General features: G+C 42.4%; 1 protein-coding gene across 1 annotated transcript in view; it reads left to right on the forward strand.

Moving 5' to 3' along the window:
* MAD1L1 (mitotic arrest deficient 1 like 1) overlaps nucleotides 1–20,246 on the forward strand; it is a 346,571-nt gene that overhangs the window by 124,335 nt on the left and 201,990 nt on the right. The window contains exon 12 of the mRNA XM_083872211.1: nucleotides 17,422–17,562. Coding sequence (XP_083728337.1) covers nucleotides 17,422–17,562 — 141 coding nt within the window. The remainder of the gene's footprint in view (nucleotides 1–17,421; nucleotides 17,563–20,246) is intronic.

A 20,246-nucleotide genomic window follows, 5' to 3' on the forward strand; every position in this document is an offset into this window, starting at 1 on the left:
GGGGTACTCTGTGGTGTGGTCAAACTAGAAAATTTTTGACATTTTAGAGGCATTAAAATTAGATTGTAAAATAAGAGCAGTGGGGAATCTAACAGCATATGTCACATTTTTGGTCTTTTGGAGGAATTTATAGCCTAGTTTTACCCATAAAGTGGGTTTTGTTTGTTGCCTTTTAAAGATGTTCCTGTTGTCGATAAATAAAAGGTGAGGGCTACAGTGATCCATGCCTCAAATCATATAAAATGAGAAAAATAACTTCCTTAGGTCTATTGACAATTTATTTTTCTTGTAATGGGAACATTATTTCTGCATGAGCCTCTCTCTCCTTGCCACTAGAAGCTGGTGCATGCAGTTCTGAGACAATGAAATAGCAGCATCAAATCAGGCAGTTTGCATCTTGGTTTTGTGAAAAGAATAAAAAAAATAACATTATTTCTCTGAAGACGTTTTGGAGTAGAGCAATCATTTAGAAAATGAAAAGATTCTTTGTCTAGGAGGCTCTTCTGTTTCACTGTTTAATCTAAGCAGCTGTCTTTCTCCTTCCCCATGGGAAGTTTTGGTGGGTAAATAACATGGAAATTCATTTGATGATGGAGACATTAGAGGTTGGCATGGACAATTAATTTGTTATTAGACAGAATTAATTTTATTTGATCCTTACATGGTTCTGTTGCTGCATATTAATTCAGCTCACTGAGTTATCCTGTGAATGGATAACTGGTTTTGCTGAAGGACTTTTGGGGCTTTTGGTGGCTCTGGCATCAGGAGTGGCTTCTCTCCTCACCTGAGTGTGAAATGGAGATAAAGGGGAGCTTTTGGCTTTGTGCTGCTGGAAGTCATAGTGGGGTTTGTGACCTAAAACTTGAGCTTTTCCCCTTCCCAATCTAAATGCTCTGGTCCTTTGCTCAAAACTAGTTTGAAAATGTTTCTGAAGCTCCATCAGCAGAAAGCTGACTTGGGAAGAAAATGAGAAGCTTTTCTTCTGAGTTCCTTTGCTCACATGAGGGATAGGATGAAGTGTCAGTGGCTACAGGTAGAACTGTTAATTTTCATCCCCAGAGGGATGGAGATGATGAGATGATCTCCTTGTAGTGGGACAAAGCAGAACCTTTGGATCTCCCCTTTTACTCCTAGAATTCAAAGCCACATTTTGGTTGATTCTGGTAGGTTCTGATCATTTCTTCTGCAAAAACAGAAAGGAATTAAAACTCCTGATGTCTTTCCTGACTTTTGAATGTCAAGAATTTGGAGCACATGCAATGGGAATGCTTTGGGAATGTTCATACTTGTTACTATCGCTACTTCTTTTTACTGCTTCCTTCTGCTTTTGCCCTTCTCCATGTGACTTCAGGAGAGGCAGCACCTCAGAAGTGGCTGCCCAGGGCCAGTGACCCTTTCTTACACAGAGCTGGTGCACATTTTGTGTTTTGTTTTGGTAAGAATGACCTGATCACTGAGAAGATCCCCAGAGAGACCTCAGAGGTCTGTGTTTTAGCCCAGTTCTAAACTGAATGACCACAACCTCTTCATCTTGGGGGCACGAGTTTCTCCGCCTTAGGAGATGGAGATGCTGAACTCCCCTAAGAGGCTGCTTTAGGATTAACTGCTAAAAAGGGCAGCATAAAAACCTAAAGGTAGCCCTGCATTGTGCACTGCTAAGTGGAAGAGTTTCATGAACAAGTTACTTATAACAGTGTCCTCATAAGGCATCTGCATTTGCATATATTATACTGCATTTTTCCTCCTGCTTCTCTCCTGCCTTAATTGTCTGTGCTCCAGTTTTCCCCAGACTGGAGAGTCTCTTGCTTGTGCTAGATTGGTGAACTAAAGATAAAAGTTTTTGAAAATGAGACCAAGGACAAAAGCAGGAAGGATGTTCAACTCGGAGCTGTAAAAGAATATGTGAGTGTGTTAAAAAGGGTACCAAATTCAATTATTTTTGTTAACCAGCGAGATCAGAAGAGGAATCAATTATATCATGCAGGTATCTCTCTTTGTGAGCTGCATGGTGATAACTTCAATTGCATTTGCTTTTTAAAGTTGATGTGCCAGGAGACAGCATTGTTTCAATAGGAATGAACAAGGAAGAGGCTAATGTCATCTGTAAATGGCAGGGAAATATGAAACTCACACATCTTGACAGTAATCTCTTCTGTTTAAAAAGCAAATAAGTGAAAAAGCAGGAGAAACTAAGGGATAAAATCACACCTCTTGAAGAAATACAGGGCCAGGCTTGGCGTGCGTTGTTGGAGATGATTTAGCAGTAATTAAATTGGTTCCAACATAGCAGGTAAGACTGAAGATGAGAAGAGGGGAGGAAAAAAAAAATTCCATACTATCCATTAGCATGCCAGACTGTTAGCAAGCTTGTGGGAGAGTGGTGTGTAAGTAAGTATTAGTGATGAGTAACTGCCCTCCCCTTTCAGTCCACACTGAGCAAGCGCCTCATGCTGGTGTTAAACCACCCCCAGCACAGACAGGCTGTCATCTCTGGGTCTGTTCAAAATGCTCTGCTCTCAGACACCACAGCAGACACCACAGACATTTCCTTAATGCTGAGTGCAGAATTCAGCCCAGCTCCTTACTTGTTTCCCATCTCTTTCCTGCCCCTGTGAGGGTCTCACTGTACGATGCCCTCCCAGGCACCTGCAGGTTCTTGCCAGGCTCCTGGCAGAGCTCATCCGTGTGCCCCAGCCTGTGCAAACCTTCTATCCAGCCTTTCTTCCTGTGCCTGAGCCTGTGCAAACCTTCCATGCAGCCTTTCCTCACAGCCAGCCTGCCGTGGGATGCTGTGCCTCTGGGGCTGCTCTGGTGTGTGGAACAACACGCTGCTTATAAATAACGCTGGCTTATTTCTAACACACTCCTATGGCGCTGCAAATAACAGCCATATCCATCACACAGTGCTCATCGAAACACCAGGGCTTAAAACCACTTCAGAGACCCCCTGTTTCTTCACATGGCAAGGGAAAAAGCAATTGCTGTTTGGAGCATGGGAGGAGTGTGTCTCTTTGCTGTTGGTGTCAGTGGGGTAAATTGTGTAATGACTTCAATTCTAAGCTTTTGAAGTATTTTTATTGTAAGAAAGTATTCTTTAAGAATGAAATATATATGTTTGAAGTGCATGAATGTTGAATTTAGAGGAGAATGATTGTGTTCAGCTCAATTCAGTGGGTGATATTAAAGAGGCAATTACACATGATTTGTGAAATAAAGAGCAACCTTGGCAGAGTGTGGTACCTGCAGGGTTTAACAGCACCCTCTGATCTGAGCTAATAAGAGCAGTGTCTAATATTAGAGTTTGCCTTGTCAGAAAAGCCATTAGTGTGCCAGTGTGAGGACGGGGTGTGTGAGGCAGAGTGAGCAGCTGTTTGCCTTTTGGTGCCACGGGAGGAGGCAGGGAGAATCTCTCCCTGAAAACTTCATTTGTCATGCTGCTGCTTTGCTGTTTATAGTATTAAACTGTTGATTAAGAAAAAGATGATTGAATAGGTACCTTCTTTTAGAAGCACCCAGACTTCAGCTGGAGATTAATTCCTTCATTTGCTTGTGTTCCTCAGAAGTTCTTAAAATTTTGTGTAAAGTTGTTTTTTCTTTTGAGGTGAAAACTTCAGAGCTCTCTAGTTTTCAACCTATTTATTCTTTTCATGTCATCCTTCTTCGTACACATTGAACTGACAGTATTTTTTCCTTCCTTTCTCACACATCCAAAACGTAAAAACAATTACAGTTTCCATTCTGTGCCCTCTGGAGGAACAGGTCTTTGTACAAGCTGTGCCACAGCCTTGGTGAGGAAGTGTTTTCGATTAGTACCACATTTGTTTTTAAATTCAAAGCTTTTAGAGATTTGTGTTAAAATTAGGTATATGGGATAACCTGTTGGATGTGCAAATACAGAATATTAATCAAAGACCACAGACATTTCTTCTCTGCTTTGATTTTTAGCGTGGCTCTGAGAGTATTCTGCATTTTGCCTGTTGGCTAGTCCTGAGTTTTCAATTACAAAGTGATTTCTTGTCCTTTCTCCCCATCTCATTTATTCCTGGCTCTCCTTCCAGTCAGCTCTGGATAACTGAGAGATATGCTAGAATGGTTCTTCTCAGTTGTTGGAGAGGAATTGATATTTATTAACCATCTACTGAAATGGTAAAAAAGCAAGAGGAAAAAGTGAAGAATTACACTGGTGAATACTGCAGAGAAGCATATCTTCAAATATATACTAGACTGCTCTGGAGGAAGAAGTGATAAATTTTTGCCAAGAATTGTGCTCACAGGCATAGAGATCATTTCTGGCAGGTATTTTGTGTTCTGTTTGTGCTTCCAAGGCACTGCCCCAGCAGCTCTGAGCATAGACAGGATGGATGGAGTGTGCTTTGCCCTCTCCTCCCTCCCTGACCTCAGTGTCCTGCTCCCTGGGCTGAGGGGAATCCAAGTGGCACAGCCTGAGAGCCAGCCTGGTCTTGTCAAGCAGCCCGGGGTGGATGGGATCAATAATTCCCTCTGTGGAGGTGCTCAGTGAGGTACAAACCTTTGTGAGGCTTCAGGTGCTGAGCCCATCAGGAGATCCATCATCAGAAGGTACATCTGTACTGCACAGGTACATCAGCTGCTTGTACCTGCTTCCTCGTGTCACAAAAATGCCACTAGAGGATCTTAAGTGATGATCACACTGTTTGAACAGCCTGTTCAGAAGTTGAAGACTTGTAAAGCTGCAGCAGCAGTATTTTCTTCGTGTATACTCCTTTCATTATGTATATCTGGAGCTGGTGTGATTTGCTCGTGTTCTGAACTGATAACTTTTCCCCTCATTTTCTCCTTGACTTAAGTGAGTATTAATCATAAACTGTTTCATTAGTGACTAATTTGATTCAGAGAAAAAAGTTGAGAAGATTCGACATCTGCTGTAAAATTTGTACCACTTCTTCCATGGACTTGAGGCAGGTATTTGGCACAAAGATTCTTCTGCATAACCCTGTTGATTTTGTTTGTGTGTGCATTGAGAATCCTTGATGTGCACAGGGAGACAGGCAGAAACTTATCACTTGCTGCTTTTTGGGTGCTTCCTTACCTCAACAAGCTGAAGAGAATTAATGACCATGGGCAGCATCTCTGGGACTGCACTGACAAAAACAATGCAGTTGTCCTGCTGTCTTTGAACATGGTAAAGATCACAAATGTTGTTATTGGAGGTGAAATAATAAAGACAAGTCTAAAAAGTAATAGTTGCAAGTGAAATAGGAGCAGCTTTTTGGAACAAGTGGAGAGAGAGGGATTGTCAGGTGGTCAGAAGTTCCCTCTGTGTGATTTGCTCCTGTTACTTTTTGCCTTCCCTTCATCACCAAACCAACCCTTTGTGCTTGTGGATTCAAGTGATTTTATGTTGATTGTGGAGGGTTTTTAAACAGCCTGAGGTGGATGTTAAGGATGCTGTTAAATAATTGAAAATGGCTCCTGAGAGAGGAAAACAAGGCCAATGGCAGGATCACAGCCCTGGTCTTCTGGAAAGGGGAGTGTGATCTGTTCATGAACCTTCCTGGAAGAATTCCATGGGATATGCTCCTGGAAAGAAGGGGAAACCAGGAGAGCTGGGAAGGCTGAGGAGGACAATATCTTGAGCAGCTTTCAAACCTCAACTGTTGTGCAAGTCTGAGTCTGCCTCGTGCTGATAATAGACTCCATTGAAAATGGCATCATCTCCTACAGCACTGGCTGGTAAGATAAAGGTGTATTTGAGAAAGATTGTACAAAGTCAGGAGTGTGCCAGGTTTATTGAAAGGCACTTTATTAAATAATATAATGGTATTTTCCAAATGGAAGCAGAAGAACCAAATATAAAAACAGATACGTGACTTTATTTTAAACTTTTAACTTACTTCACAATAAGAAAAATTGTTCTGATAGTATTTCCTGACACATCACAATGGACTTTTTTCCAGAGATGGGACAAATTTAGCAACAACTGTTGTGGGCTTAAATATTGCAGTGCAGGAGGGTCTCTTCTCACTTTTTTGTTTTCTTGAAGACTTGATTGCAAACTCAAAACTCTTTCATTCTGCCTGTGGTGGGTTATGTGTCCTTTGGATTGTTTTCTGGTAGGTGGAACACAGCAAAGGTGAAAATTCAACTTAAATCCCTTAAAATTGTTCAGAAAGTTCTGTGTGAATGTGCTGCAGTATGGAAGTAGGATAATCATCATTAACTGTTCACTATTGACCAGCTTTTTCCATGGTGTTACATGGCAGGGAGGGACTTTTTCCCCCTCTGTCTTTTGTTTGCCAATTATTTCTGTGATTGTACCATATTCTGTACACTTTGAAGTTGTGCCCAGAAGTAGAAAAGCTGATGGTCTGTTTCATTCTCCAAAATGTGGCAGTTTGTTACTATAAAAACAAACCAAAGAGTTTAGTTTGCAGGAGGAGTTAGAAGATTTTTTTGATATCGTGTTTCTGTTCTTCACTGAAATGTGGTTTTGTTGAAAATGCAAATATTGTGGTCAAATATTAATTAAAAAGGATGATGAATGTTTCTTTCTCATACATTTAATCATAATTGTTTTTCAGATGTGTATAATGAATATCTTTCCTAAATAAGGTTTTTCTTCCAGTAAACTGATTTTCCTACTCGTTTTTAATGAACCACAACTTCAGTGCTTCACATTTTGTCTAATGGTGTGAGCATAACATTCTTGATGTCAGTGCAGTTTTGAGGAAAGATTTTGTTGACTTAATATTGCAGAGACAGTGGAGAGAGAGAAAAGAAAGCAATGTCATTTTGTCTGTGAATTAATTTTGCAGTGTCTAGTGATACTAAAGGGAAGGTGTTCACTGAGTGGCAGCCAGTGTTAAAATTAGCTTTACTAACTAGTAGGCTCTTTTAAACTAAAAATTTCAGCTCTGAAATGCTTAAACTTGAGGAAATTTGTACATGTGGGCTGTTAGCACAAGAACTGGAGATTCAGGTGTAGAGGTACATCCTCTTCTCTGGTGCTCTCTGTGGTTGAGGGGGTGTTACTGAGGAAAACCTGCTGGTTTTTTGTCAGCAACTTTTAGGGGAACGTCTTGTTCTGTTGCTCTGAGCATGCCAGGAGTGGGTGAGGATGTACCTGTTACTCACAGAGAGATGGGGAAGGCACCCAGGACTTTGTGTCTTCACTGTTTCTCTTCACTTATTCCTCATCAACCCAGTTCAGGCAAAGATGCTGCAGAATGAGAGCAGCAGTCAGACATGGGTGATGAGAGTGTGAAAGGCTGGGGAAGCAGTTATGCTGCAAAACTGATGATTGGACTCGTTGACCTTAAAAAGCAGTTGAAGAAGAGTTGACAATTTGAAAGCACAGAATCTAATGAATGAATGAATGGTTTAGAGGAGTTGTTTGGGAGTTGTTTTCCCTGTCTGTGCAAGGCAACAACAAAGATGTTCAATGGAGCTGAAAGGTGGCAAATTAAAACCAGATAAAAGAAAATACATTTTCAAGCAGTGAGAAAAAGTAATGGGATTAATTTCCACCAGAAAACTGGCAAAGTCAGGAGTTTCTCAGTGTTCAGAAAGGCTGGATATTTATATGGCCAATAAAAGTATCCAGAGGAGTTGCCAATGAGGGGTTATTTTTCAAATGTTTTTATTCAATGTCATTTTTTTGGAGCTGGGAAGCCCAAGGTGAAGGTGCAACTGGAATTTTGGTAAAGTACCTGCCTGAAGTGGTCTTTGTAGCTGTTTGTTAAATATCCAGTTTTATTCTTCACCATGTCAGAGTCTCAAGAGGAGCAGGACTCCAGGCAAAGAGGGGTGGGTTATGTGCCAGCCTGCCCTGAGGTTTATATGGGATTCGAGAGCCAGCACAAGGCAAACCTCTGTGCAGGAGCTGCACTCCCGAGCACTGAGGTGGCACATTTTCCTTTTCAAATGCAGAAAACTCTTTCAAAAGTGCAGGACACAAGGTTAAATATCAGCCCAGCTTCATGGTGCTCACTTACTGCCCCAGAGCAAACTCTGGGGGTGACTCCTGGTTAAGCCAATGAGGCACATTCTGTGGGTGTTGGCTGAGCTGTGCTCTGGGTGAGAGAATAAACTGAGCCTAAAAACAGCCAAGGAGGTGTTGCTTGGTGCAGTTTCCATCTTTTATAAGACAGAAGTGTTAAAGTGATCTTTCATATTTTCAAAGGGCACAAGTTAAAACATGGAACCCTCATCATGTAGGTGATGTTGAAACATATATGATGTAAAATTAGTATTTTGACCTCATGCAAGGAAAGCATGGAATTTTAGTTCAAAGTAAAGGCTTATCATTGCTTTGCCCTGGATAAATCACTGGATGTGATTAAATAATCTGGCCCATCTTCTTGTTGGGAGCATGGTTTGGGTGTGAATTGACTCTCTGTGGTTATTATTATTTCAAGAAGAATATACTTGGCTATTCTTTTGCTTTATAGGTGGTTTATGTAGTATGGACAGTGCACCCTGGGCTAGATTTCAGTCTCAGTTCAGTCTTCTCTCCCTGGTGTCCTTTCTAAAGGAGAAACTGCTGGGCTGCAAGGGCCAAGAGCTGTGTCCCCTCTGCCCTGAGAATCCTTTCTTAAGATAATGCAGATGTGCTATGAGTGACCTGGGAAATAACCTGATGTATAATTTGTGGAACTTTTATTGGAATCACTGATCTTTTATACCCTGGAGGCAGTAGAGGGAATGTTTTATGAATTAAGTAAAGTATGGGAAATTATTAATATCTTCTAATAAAGCAGTCAGGTGATGCATATTCTGAAGAATCACCTAAAATCCCTTTTTCTTTGCCTTCTTCAAAAACCCATGCCTGGCATATTTCTGGAGTTGTTGACACATCATGAGGGGATCAAGGAATTACTTTTGACTTCGATGGAATGTGCTGTGTTGGATTGGATGAACTCATGGCTGATTTTTTTTTTTATCCCCTCAAAATGTGATGTGAGATCTTTGCCCTCCTGCTTCAGTTCTGCCTCAGCCTGAACACCCCAGGAGCAGAGACCAGGTGGTGGGGCCATTCCTCCTCCTTCATTCTTGCACTGGCTTTGAGGACAGTTCAGTTTACTTTTCTCCCAAGTTACTGATATTTAAGTGGTTAAAAGTGCAGGAAACTGGCTGTTAAGAGGTTTAGAGGCCAGTATCTGGGTTACTTAGTAGACAGACTGGAGGGAAAAAAGTCTGAGCATAAGGAATGAACATAGGGGTGAATTTTTATACACTGTAGACACTGGCAGCATAAAAATCTCACGTGCTGTCATAAAAACTTTCTTTTTTTCTTATTTTTAGCTCTCTTTGGTTTGGTTTTGTTTTGTGGGTTTTTTTTTTTTTTTTTTTTTTTTTTTTTGTTTTTTGTTTTTTGTTTTTTGTTTTTGTTTTTGTTTTGTTTTGTTTTGTTTTTTTAATAGGTGAGTAACATATTAGTTTTGCATTGCCAGCAAGGATGAATCCATTCCCTTGTCAGCTGTATGTTTTCCCCCTGGCAGTGATGGTAATCTCGTGGCTAGATTGAAGAAGGTGTGCTGAGGGTTTTTTGGGTATTTTTGGTGTTGTTTTTTTAAAAACAAATTACTGTTTTTCACATCTGAACTGAGCACAGGGTGTCAGATACTGTCTCAGATGGGGAGTGACCCTTTGCTGAGGCAAGTGAATAAGACAGCTTCACACAACAATATTGCCACTGCCTGAGCAGTGAGAAATGATAGGAAAAAGAGCGGTTTTTGGCCTGAAGAGATGCCAAACACACTGAGACAGAAAAGCAGGCTCACTCTGGAGATCAGCAGCGGTGAGCATTCCGGTAGAGGGGAGCTGAACGAAGAATAAAAAATCATACAATTATTTCACAGCAGCAGGAGGCTAAGAAACATAACTAAACATGTTAAACTCACTGTGAAGCAAGAGGACCCCAGGGGTATTTTAGTCAGATAATATTTAATTTGCTGCAGTGTCAGTTGTATGATTGCTTGTCAGCTGGCATATGGATGTGCTGTAAGCAAAATGGGGCTTTCAGGGACCATGCACGATTTTCCACAAGATAGTAAAGCAGATTTATCAGAGACGGATTAAAAGAGTCACAGTGGATTTATTTGCTCTGGTCCATTGCCAGGGTGGAAGGCAAGCTGAGCTCTCTGCAGAGAAGTGTTGGAGGAGAGGGACAAGAGCTAGAAAGGGAGGGCTGTAAATCAGGAGAAAAACCTACTGAACACAAGAGCATGTGAGATACACACAGGTATTTGTAGGAGTATGTTAAATGCTGCCAGCTGAACGTTGGCCAGAAGAGCAATGGGATTGCAGAGTTTCTCCAAAATTTAAGAATGAGTGGTTGAGAAGCTGGGAGTGTCTCTGAATGCCTTGTTCTGGCACTTAAAATGAGTCTTTGATGGTCTCTCTCGTGCTCTCTGCCTGATTGTGTCCTCTTCCCACCACAGCATCCCTGGGTGGTTGCTTTCTCCAGACTTCCAGCCTTGGGAGGAAAGTTACTTGTCAGCCTGAATGATAACCTGACTTTGCTAGCAAGAAAGTGGCTCTGTTATAAAAATGTTAGAAATCAGATGAGAACCATCCCTTGCAGAGAGATGATGGGACAGGCAGGAATTCCTGGTTTGCTGGGTGCCTGTGGTTATGTACATCAGCTTTCCTCACCTCTCTCCACCTGTTCCTGTTAGGCCTGGATGGAGGTACTTGGACTTTAAAAGAAGGAATATTTTATTTTTCTTGGAGAAGCCTTAGTTGTAGGGCATAGCACATCTGAAAGGCTCCTTTATAGGTTAAATCCATCTTCAGATTCCTGCAGTAGCTTTATATTGGCTTGAGGGGCAAAAACACAAGCAGAGGGTTGATATATACACAGTCATATTTGAGAATTAAGGATATTTTTAAAAATGTTTCCTAATGGTCCTGTCACTGCAAGGCTAGTGAAATCTGCTGGATGTTTTTATTTTTATGAAGTTAACGGGCTTTTTTTTTGTAAATGGTGTTTTAATTGAGGTCTTGAGTAGAAAGTCAATGGTGTGTGTATACATACGTGTCTGCAGTCAGTTCTGATTTGCAAAGTAATGTGAAAATAGGTCAGCCACGGAGAGAAGTGTTGGGAAATGGCTGCAGCTGAGAAGGAAGCTGTTTGTAGGCTTGGGAGTAGAAAATTTTGACTTAAAGATGATTTGTACAGCAGATGAGAGTGGTAAGAGGAAGGGGATGTGGTGATCATAGATGCTGCTGGAGGCAAGGAGGGGTTGACAGGTTTCTGGTAATTTAACTTTTGCTGGGTTTGTTTGGCTGAGAGCCCTTGGGGTTTTTTTTCTGGGAGAGTCCATTAGCTCCTGTGCTAATTAACAGTGCTCCAAGAGGGAGCTGAGGGATGTGGCTCCCATAAGAGCAAAGCCTGACCCAACGTGCTTTAGCCCCAGCTGTCCCTGCAGGACAGAGCTGCTTCCTGGGTCTTGCTGTTGCTTTCCCCCTACACTTTCCATAAGGCAGAGGGATCTGTGCATAGCTTTACTTCCAAAATAAGGCTTAGCAACCCTCAGACTGGGGCACAACCTGATAATTGTCAGCATCCCTGTTCCCATTCCCTGCTTAATGCTTTCTGTGGGGTGCAGGGTATCTCCTGTATCCTGGAGGACCTGCAGGTGTTTCCCATAAGGAAGGTGCCAACAGGCAGCTCTGGCAAGGGGCAGATTCCCTCTGGTGCTGCAGCCTGTTCACGGTGGTTCTGCTGCCACACAGCACTCAGGGCTCTGTGCTTTGTTCCCATGAGTTTCATCACCTTCATACAAACTCATTCCTCCAAATTACAGAGATCCTGGTGAATTGTAATTCTCCTCTTTGATAAAAACATCACTACAGTTAAGATTTATCACATTTATTATTTGGCTTTATTCGGTAAACAATTTACCTGTCAAAGAAGGAAATTAGACTGTTTTCATATTATTCATATTAAGGCTCAGTTGATTGTTTCTTGTCCCTAATTCTTCTCTGGCTGCTTGCAATTTGATTGTTAATTTTTTTTTCAAGTATTTTATGAGATACCAAAATATTGAAGTGATTTATGATTGCCAGAATCTGTATTTTCTCATCCATCCTTCTCTTAAAAGGTTGGGTCTGTTCTTCTGTCCTGTTTTCAGTTGCTCTCTTCCCACTCAGAGATTAATATGGTTAATTTTATCAAGCAACCTAAGAATATATTTTGTAAGTAGGTCCTGACACAATCAGTATTCTTCAGTTATTTCTAACCATATTTTGGCTTATATTCCTCTGACTTACACTACTAATTTTACTGATGTTAACAACTGGTCAAGCCTCACTTACCATCTCCCTTCTTCTATATATAAGTTTCAAGCAAGAAAGCCCAGACCTCTGTTACACAGTCACCTCTCTCTTTTATTTGTGTTTTTATGAGAAATAGTTAGCTAAATTATACCTGATTGCAAATAGCATCTGTTTGATGTTGCAGCTCCATATCTTTCTTCAGTCTTGAAATTTTCCCTTATTACAAGTAATTTGGATTTAGAAGTCTGAAGATGAAGAGGAGGGGGGAAGAAATTTCTGCCACTGATTTCTGATAATGAAGCAGCCTGTTAACATTCCCCAGAAATTATCATTAATTAAACAAAAAGCTGATGTAATCCTTGGAATATTTCTGTGCCATCAAAAAAAGGCACCAAGTGGGAAATATCATTCTGATTCCACTGCACAGAGTCTGTCTCCTCTGCCAGGCTCTAACCCCGTGCACGAGCGAGGGAGAGCGAGCGAGCTGTGCCGTTGGGTTGTGGATTAATAGTCAGAGTTCACTCGTGTGGAAATAAAGCAGATTTTACTGTGACTAGAATCTGTCATTAAAAAGCCATTATTGGAACTGACCGGCGCAATTCCTGCTCTCTCATTGCTAATGACAAAGCAATCTGTTCTTTAAAAAACAACAACCCCATATTTTCTCGCCGAGAACCGTGCGGGAGACTCACCAGAACAGAAGCGGGGTGAGGAGAGGCAGTTGAAAGATTTATTGATCAATAAACCAGACAATTACAGCTTGTTTATAAAGGGGAAAAAAATAAAAGAAGCCACCTCAAACCTCAGGCCTGCAAGCAACGCTGAGACTCTAATAATGATAACTCTGGCATCCAGCTTGAAACGATAAAAGTCAATAGGAAGATATAGGATTTCAATAAAATTATGACACTAGATAAACTTTACCCCAGGAACACATTTTCCCTGGGTGTGTGACTGACTTCAGTTAGATTTGTAACTTTAATTTCTTTCTTATTGATTTTTTTTTCTTTTCTTCAACTAATTAGAAAGTCTGTGTTGAATGGGGGGTGTGTGTGTTTGAAGAGGGGCTAAACCAGCAGCAGCAGAAGGGCCTGAACTTATATGTTTGTATATAAGGTCAGACACCTTTTTATGGTTTTTTGGCTGTGTTTTACTCTTCAATTGCTTCCCACACCCAGGCTGGAGTGGCTCTGATGCTGCTCAGGCTGCAGGTGTCTGTGGGCTGCCCTTGAGATGTGCAGTGCTGCAGTGACTTGGAGGGTTGCAGTGATGACGACGATGATGATGGTGCTTATGTGAACCCTTCTCAAGTCTTTTCCCTAAAATTAACCTAAAAGTCCTGGAGGACCCCACTTCTATTCCTGCTGTTTCTAAACCACTCTGGGGTGTGAATGCTGCAGAGAGGGATTTTCTTTGAGCTTCAAGCTACTTGTCAGACAGGTCAAATTTTGGTTTTACACAGAGAGAGTAGAGCAGCTGGTGGGAGGACTGGGGAGAAGCTTCATCTCAGGGGTGGCATTTTGCAGAGGTGCCATCCTGTTCTTTCCCATAGCACATTTTCAAGGGATTAGCTCTAGTTTCTGGTTAAAAATGATAAAATGTGTTTTCTTCTTAGTCACTTATGCAATAGTGGGAGGAATATTTATTTGATGAATGGGCTGGTGCTGGCAGAAGGAAGAGAAACTGTTCAACCTTTCAAAAAAATCACTATCCTTCCTCTTTTTCAAACTTACATCTCCTCAAACACAGCTGCAAGCTGCAGCACCAGGGTTTGCTCTAGGGCATCAATTTCCTAGGTTTATAATGAACATCAAAATTATTATTCTGCATTTAGGGCGTGTTTGGAATGAGCTGCATTTCTGTTGGGGTGTTGATTTAAAACTGGTTAAGGTAAAGATCACCTGGAATTGTGCCAGGGTAGGGCCATGATGAGTTAGCAGAGATTTACCCTGTGCTGGGTAAATTTTGGAAATTCCCAGAGGAACTGCTTTTTAGTAATTCTGATGAATACTCTCCAGATAGGAAGCAGCAAAGCAGCTCTATTAGAATAAGGTTAGAAAGGGCATCTGAAAGTGCCTGGGGAGGGTTTTGATGGGACGTGAAGAATGAGGAAATACTGCAGCAATTACTAAATTAGGATTACATTTTAGAGAATCTTTTTAGACGGAAGACTTCTCAACAAGAACTTGTGTTTCCTGCCAAACTAACAAGATCTTTAGGAGGGAGGGAAAAGCTTTCAATAAGTGCTCTTGATGGGAAGAAATTTAAAAAATGGAGCTGGGGACCACTTGTTGGAAGCTAAGAATTGATTTCACTAACAGTATTAATATTTAGAAATAATTAAGGAAGATAAGTAAACTCCAGGATCAAGTGTTTAATTGTGTCGCCCTTTAGTTCAGCTTTTCAGAACTTTTTTTGTTATTTTTTCCCCCAATACAGCTTCTGCTATGTTTACCATGTGTGATATTTTCTTGAGAAGTTTACTCTTCGTTTTAGAGAGATGCTTGAAGGGCAAGGGGAGAGTTGATTTTAGGGGAGAGACAGCCTGTAGGGTTGTGCTCATGCTGCCATGCAGTTTTCCCATGCTCACATGAAAGCTGGAGTTTGTCCTCCTTGTAACTCACAGCCCAGGGAGCTGCTGGGATCTTGATGGGGATGACTCAAATGACCTCATATTCAGCAGTTAATTGGAAGCCGAGTGTGATGGGAGTTGCCAGGGGTCCTGTTTGCTTTTGAAAGAACACCAAGGATTTTGGGCTTGCCCCTGCTTCAATGGAGAGAACACAGCAGTGGTAAATTATCACATGGATGAAAGATGCTTAGGAGAAAATTAGGACAGCAGAGCAGCTCCAGAGTGCAGAGAAGGAGTGAGGATGCTGTAATTGCAAATCTAATTGCAACAACATGCAAAGCTCAAACCAATACCTTCACTAAATGCTGTCATTATGGTCTCTTCTGTGCTCTAGAAAGTGATTTGGCTGTAAATGGGGAATGGCATTTATCTCCCCAGCAAAAGCAGTTTGCCTTATGGAGAATGCACTGGGTGATGTCTGTGAGTACTGGAGGGGGAAAAGGAGGATGGAGAGATCCTGTCCTGCTGCCTCTCTGCTCAATAAGTTAATTACCAGGCAGGTTTGGCTGAATTTGTGTTTTCTTCTTTTTCAGCAGTGTGGAAGTATTTCCTTTCACATGTCTGTCTGATGAACAATTCTAAACTGTGGCAAAACTGTTTCTCTGGAAAAATTCTCTTCAGTCAAATCTGGGCTAGGAGCTGGTGATAGCTACCTGTACTATTTGTGTTAAAACCTGTTTTTGTTTATAATTTTAATAACTCAGTTCCTGTAGCCCCAGGCTGTCCTTCAGTCTTGGGGTCCTTTTACCTGCTGACCAACCCACCCATCTTGGCTGACCTTTCAGTCCATGATGTGCTCTGAACACACTGTATCTCTGGCAGTGCCCCCAGTCTTGTTGTCACACCTTGAATTTGAATGTTCCTTCCCTTCCCACATGGACATTTGCTATCCACGTTCAGTCTTTGACCTTTAGATTTGGAAGGAGGAGATAACCTTTGTATCCAGGCTCAGCTGGGTGGTTAGTGGTCACCTTCACTATCTGAAATACAGCCTTTTGCATTTAGGGATGTGGGGAAAAGATCTTTTTTCCTGTCCCAACAATTCCTGATTTCCCCAAGTGAAACTTTCAGTGCAGCTGAGCTGGGTTTATGAAGTGCTGCACTGGCCTGGGCTGGATGTGACCTGCACAGCTGTACAGCCCAGTGAGCTCCTGGTATTACTTTGTCTGTGATGGCAGAGTTCCCAGCAAGGAGCTGGTTTGTCCAGAGTGCCCCAGCATTTCTGTAGCAGAGGAGGTAGCGAACTCCAGAAGTGAAAGGAGGGCAGCACTGCTCAGGTTTCCTCAGAGTTTTGGCTCTTTGGGTTTATGCCAAGGGCTTGTGCTGCTTTGACCCTGTTCTGTAGCTTCATAAGCATCAAGGTTCTTCCATGCAGTCAAAAGATAGAACTCTTCATCAGCTGCTTAATCCCTGTGTGCACATTGCAGTGTGACTAGTCACCTCCTTAAACAGACCTGGCTTCTTCAATTTTTCCTTTTGTCCCCATTCTTCTTCTCCGTCAGTGCTTTGGAGGGAGGCATTAGGTGCTTTTGAAGCTGGGAATGCATTAGAAATATTTCAGCCAGGAGCTCACACAAAAAGTTTTATGTTTAGCTCTTAGCCTGAGCCTTACAGTTGGGAAGCTGCTCAGAGAGAGGAGAGAAGGATCCTTCTGTTTGTCTTTCTCTGCAAATGCCTGGTTCTAATTGCCAGTAGATAGAGAAGTGAGCCACACACTGTCTGCCAGACATTAACCTCTGAAAAAATGTTTGTTACAAGCATAGTGTTGCAGCATCTAACAAGTGATAAGTCACATACCATTTTGAGGATATTTGCTCTCAGCCACTTTGTTCGATGTCAAATCTGTTTCATTTCTGTTGTGACAATTCTGTTCTTTCTTTGCTGAGGCTCTGGCAGGAAAAATGTCAAGTACAACACTAAATATTTTGCTGAGGAAACTCATTCAGCCATGTTGAATTAGAAGAGTGTCTCCAGGAAGAAGGCAGGCTCTGTTTTCAGTTGCCATCTGCTTTCTAGAGTGCCTGCATATTGCTTTCCTGCAAAGGATGTGGGGTTTTATAGACACAAGACAGTCTAATTTTTCTGTTCTCACAACAGCAACATTTATTTTATTAGAACTGTGTGTTCATCTGTGCCTTGATGCTGATATGAAGACAATGAATGTAATCCATCCATCAATCAGAGTTGAGTAGAATGGTGGGTAAAGATGTAGAAGGCTCTTGGAGTGTCGTCTGGGGCTTTATCCCTAAAAGGTTTTGCTGTTCCCAGCAGGGATGCAGTCAGGGGTTGTATCCCTGAATGTTTTGCTGTTGTTCCCGGCAGGGATGCAGTCTGGGGCTGTATCCCTGAATGTTTTGCTGTTGTTCCTGGCAGGGATGCAGTCTGGGGCTGTATCCCTAAAAGGTTTTGCTGTTGTTCCCAGCAGGATGTGCAGTCTGGGGCTGTACCCCTGAATGTTTTGCTGTTGTTCCCGGCAGGGGTGCAGTAAGTAGCTCTATCCTTAAAAGGTTTTCTGTTGTTCCCGGCAGGAGCGCGATGGGATGCGGGCGATCCTGGAGTCGTACGACAGCGAGCTGACCCCGGCCGAGCACTCGCCGCAGCTGAGCCGCCGCATGCGCGAGGCCGAGGACATGGTGCAGAAGCTGCATGCTCACAACACCGAGCTGGAGGTAACAAACCTGCATCCTGTGCTGCTGTAACCCAGGCTGTGCTCTAACCCCGGGGATGGAGCAGTGGAGACCTCTCAGACTGAGTTGCCTGGTGACGGGATCTGCTCTCGCAAGGAGCCGGATTTGCGGTGTTCGCGCTCCTAAATTCCGGGATCAGTCAGAGCCACAAGTTATTGCTCTGCAGCTGAAGGTGGCAGAAGCCAAGAATAATCATCTTGGGGTGTGCTGAGTGTGCTGTGCTGCACTGCATGGCTGGAGGGGCAGCCACTCCATGGTGAAGGGGTTGTGCAGGTGTGGGGCCTTCTCTGTGGTGTAGTCAAAGAGATTCATTTGATCACACGTGTAATCAAAGCTCTACTGTACACAGTGTGAGCAACTTGTGTTTACAACAGCTTTATTTAAGGGTTGAAGAAGTAAAGCATGTGTCTGCTGTAAATTCTTCATTTCTTGGCATTGGGCCTGAAAAACCTCAGAACACTGGTCACTATTAAATGTTCTTTTCATTAGGTTTTCTCTAAGGAAGAAAACATTCTGTCCAAAGATAGAAGTATTTCTTAAAGGAATTCTCATTTTCTCCTTAATTCTCTTTATGAAAATTTGGAATCTGCAATGTGACTGTAGTGAGCTAAAAGTTAACCTACATTGGCCGAATTATTCCTCTCTTCTGTTGTGCTTAGTGGAATGGGCTTTGTGCTCATGAGTTGAAATATTTGGAGTATATCTGTAATCTTAAAGCTTGGCAGTTTTATTACATCAGGCTTTACAATAGTCATAAGTATGTGAGGTTTTTCTTCATGTTTAATTCCATCATCATACAGATTCAGATGCTATAACTCAAATAGAGTAGACTGGTAGAAATTGCTGCTTGGGTTCATGCTCATGACACAGAGTGAACTGTCTCACTCTGCACAAAACTCTGTTGTTTCTGGCATCTTTAAAAATGCTCTTTCCTTGTGTTGGGAGATGGGGACTTGTTTCAGGCGGTACTGGCTCCAGTGATCTTTAAATCCTTAGAACAGCACAATGTGGTGTAGATCAGTGTCCTGGGATAGATCCACTTCTTTGCTGTTTCTCTGAAAACAAATTCTGCAAAGTTTAGGGCAAGCTGATAGAGAAATTAGCTGGTAACACCAGATAAAATAGAAATTTTCCTGAATTGATCTGCCTCAGAATGTTTCTCTATTTTGTCTTTTGAACACTTTATTGCTTTCCAGCAGACAGAGCAGGATTCAATGATGCTGACATAAAGGGATAGGTGGCTATTTTATCCTGCTTCCTTAGTTGTTCCCAACAGTAGCTCTGGGTTGTTGCAGGAGGATTTTCTGAATTGTTTCCTTGAATGTGTCAGGTGTGCTGTGTTGTCTTCAGGCAATAGCAAATTATCTTTTCTTCTTCAGATGAAAGCATGGAACAGTGTGGGAACCATTTGGTTCTACCCCTTTAATTATTTATAAGGAACAAATTCTAAGTTTATTTCCATAGATATGGATTAAGGGGTACATGGAAAATTTCAGAAAGGAGCTGTGTTCTCTGGAGGTTTGTTGTGTGTGATGTCAACCTCTAAGCCTTTCAAAGACTTTGCTAGAAGAAGGATTCAAAGACCTGATATTTTCCTCCCAAAGTAAAATTTTACACTTCAGCTTGATTTTGTTTGCTTTTCTGACTGCAGTGTTGGCTGCTGAATCCCATCTGTTTTGAAATTTTGGGGGAAAGTGTTTTGTTCCAGTAAAAATCAGAGAACTGGAAAGGGAAATTGAGGTACAGGCAGGACCCCTGGTGCTTCATCATCAGGAACAGCAGCTGTAATCAGCTGCCAGTAGATCAAAGCTGCTGAGATGGTCGATGGCAGCTATTAATAACTCCTGCCTTGATGCTCTGCACCCTCCCAGCTCTGCTGAGCCTCCCCACGAGGTTTGGAAATGTTGACACCTGCATGACTCAGCTCACAAACAGAGCAGGCTGCTGGGATGAGGCACCTTGGAGCCTCAGGTGTTGGAGATGTGGGAGAAACAGCCTCTCTAGGGGGGTGAGGAGGGGAGGAAAAGCAAACTTGAGCATGTTTAAATCAGTGTGGCAGAAGGGTTGGACATCCTGGGAGCCTCTGGTGTAGATGGGCTGGGGAGGGCAGCACACAGAGCTGGGGAGGGGCACGGGAGAACCAGCAGTGCTCACCTGGGAGCATCACACACGTGCCAGCAGGGCAACCAGTGCACTCCAGACAGATCCAGGGGTGACTGCAGAGAGGAACAGTGATGGATCTGAGCTGAAAAGGCCTGGCTGACACTTTTTGGGAGGCTGGCATGGTTGCAGTGTGGAAAACAATCAAGATCAGCAGTTAGCAGGGGATGTGCTGCTGTGGATGCCCACAGAGGGTCTCTGGCACCCAGCAGACAGTGGGACACAGTCCCTGTGTGCTCCAGCTCTGCTGGGGAGGCTCAGGGTATCACTGTGGTCCAGGAGCTTCTGGAGTTTAACAAAGTTTAACCCTTGATGACTCTGAGGTAAATGCCTCCCCTCCTGCATTACATCTTGTGGGTTCTGCCCTTCAGCTTTGTTCATAAATCTTAATATTTGCACTACAAGCCATGTCTGTCCTCTCTGGCTTTTTATCACAGTGTTTCCCCCTTTTTTCTTTTTTTTTAAATTTGGCTACTAAGTACTTAATTTAATAAAATCTCTTTCTG

Source organism: Zosterops lateralis, assembly GCF_965231275.1.
Source record: "Zosterops lateralis genome assembly, chromosome: 15".
NCBI classification, from domain to species: domain Eukaryota; kingdom Metazoa; phylum Chordata; class Aves; order Passeriformes; family Zosteropidae; genus Zosterops; species Zosterops lateralis.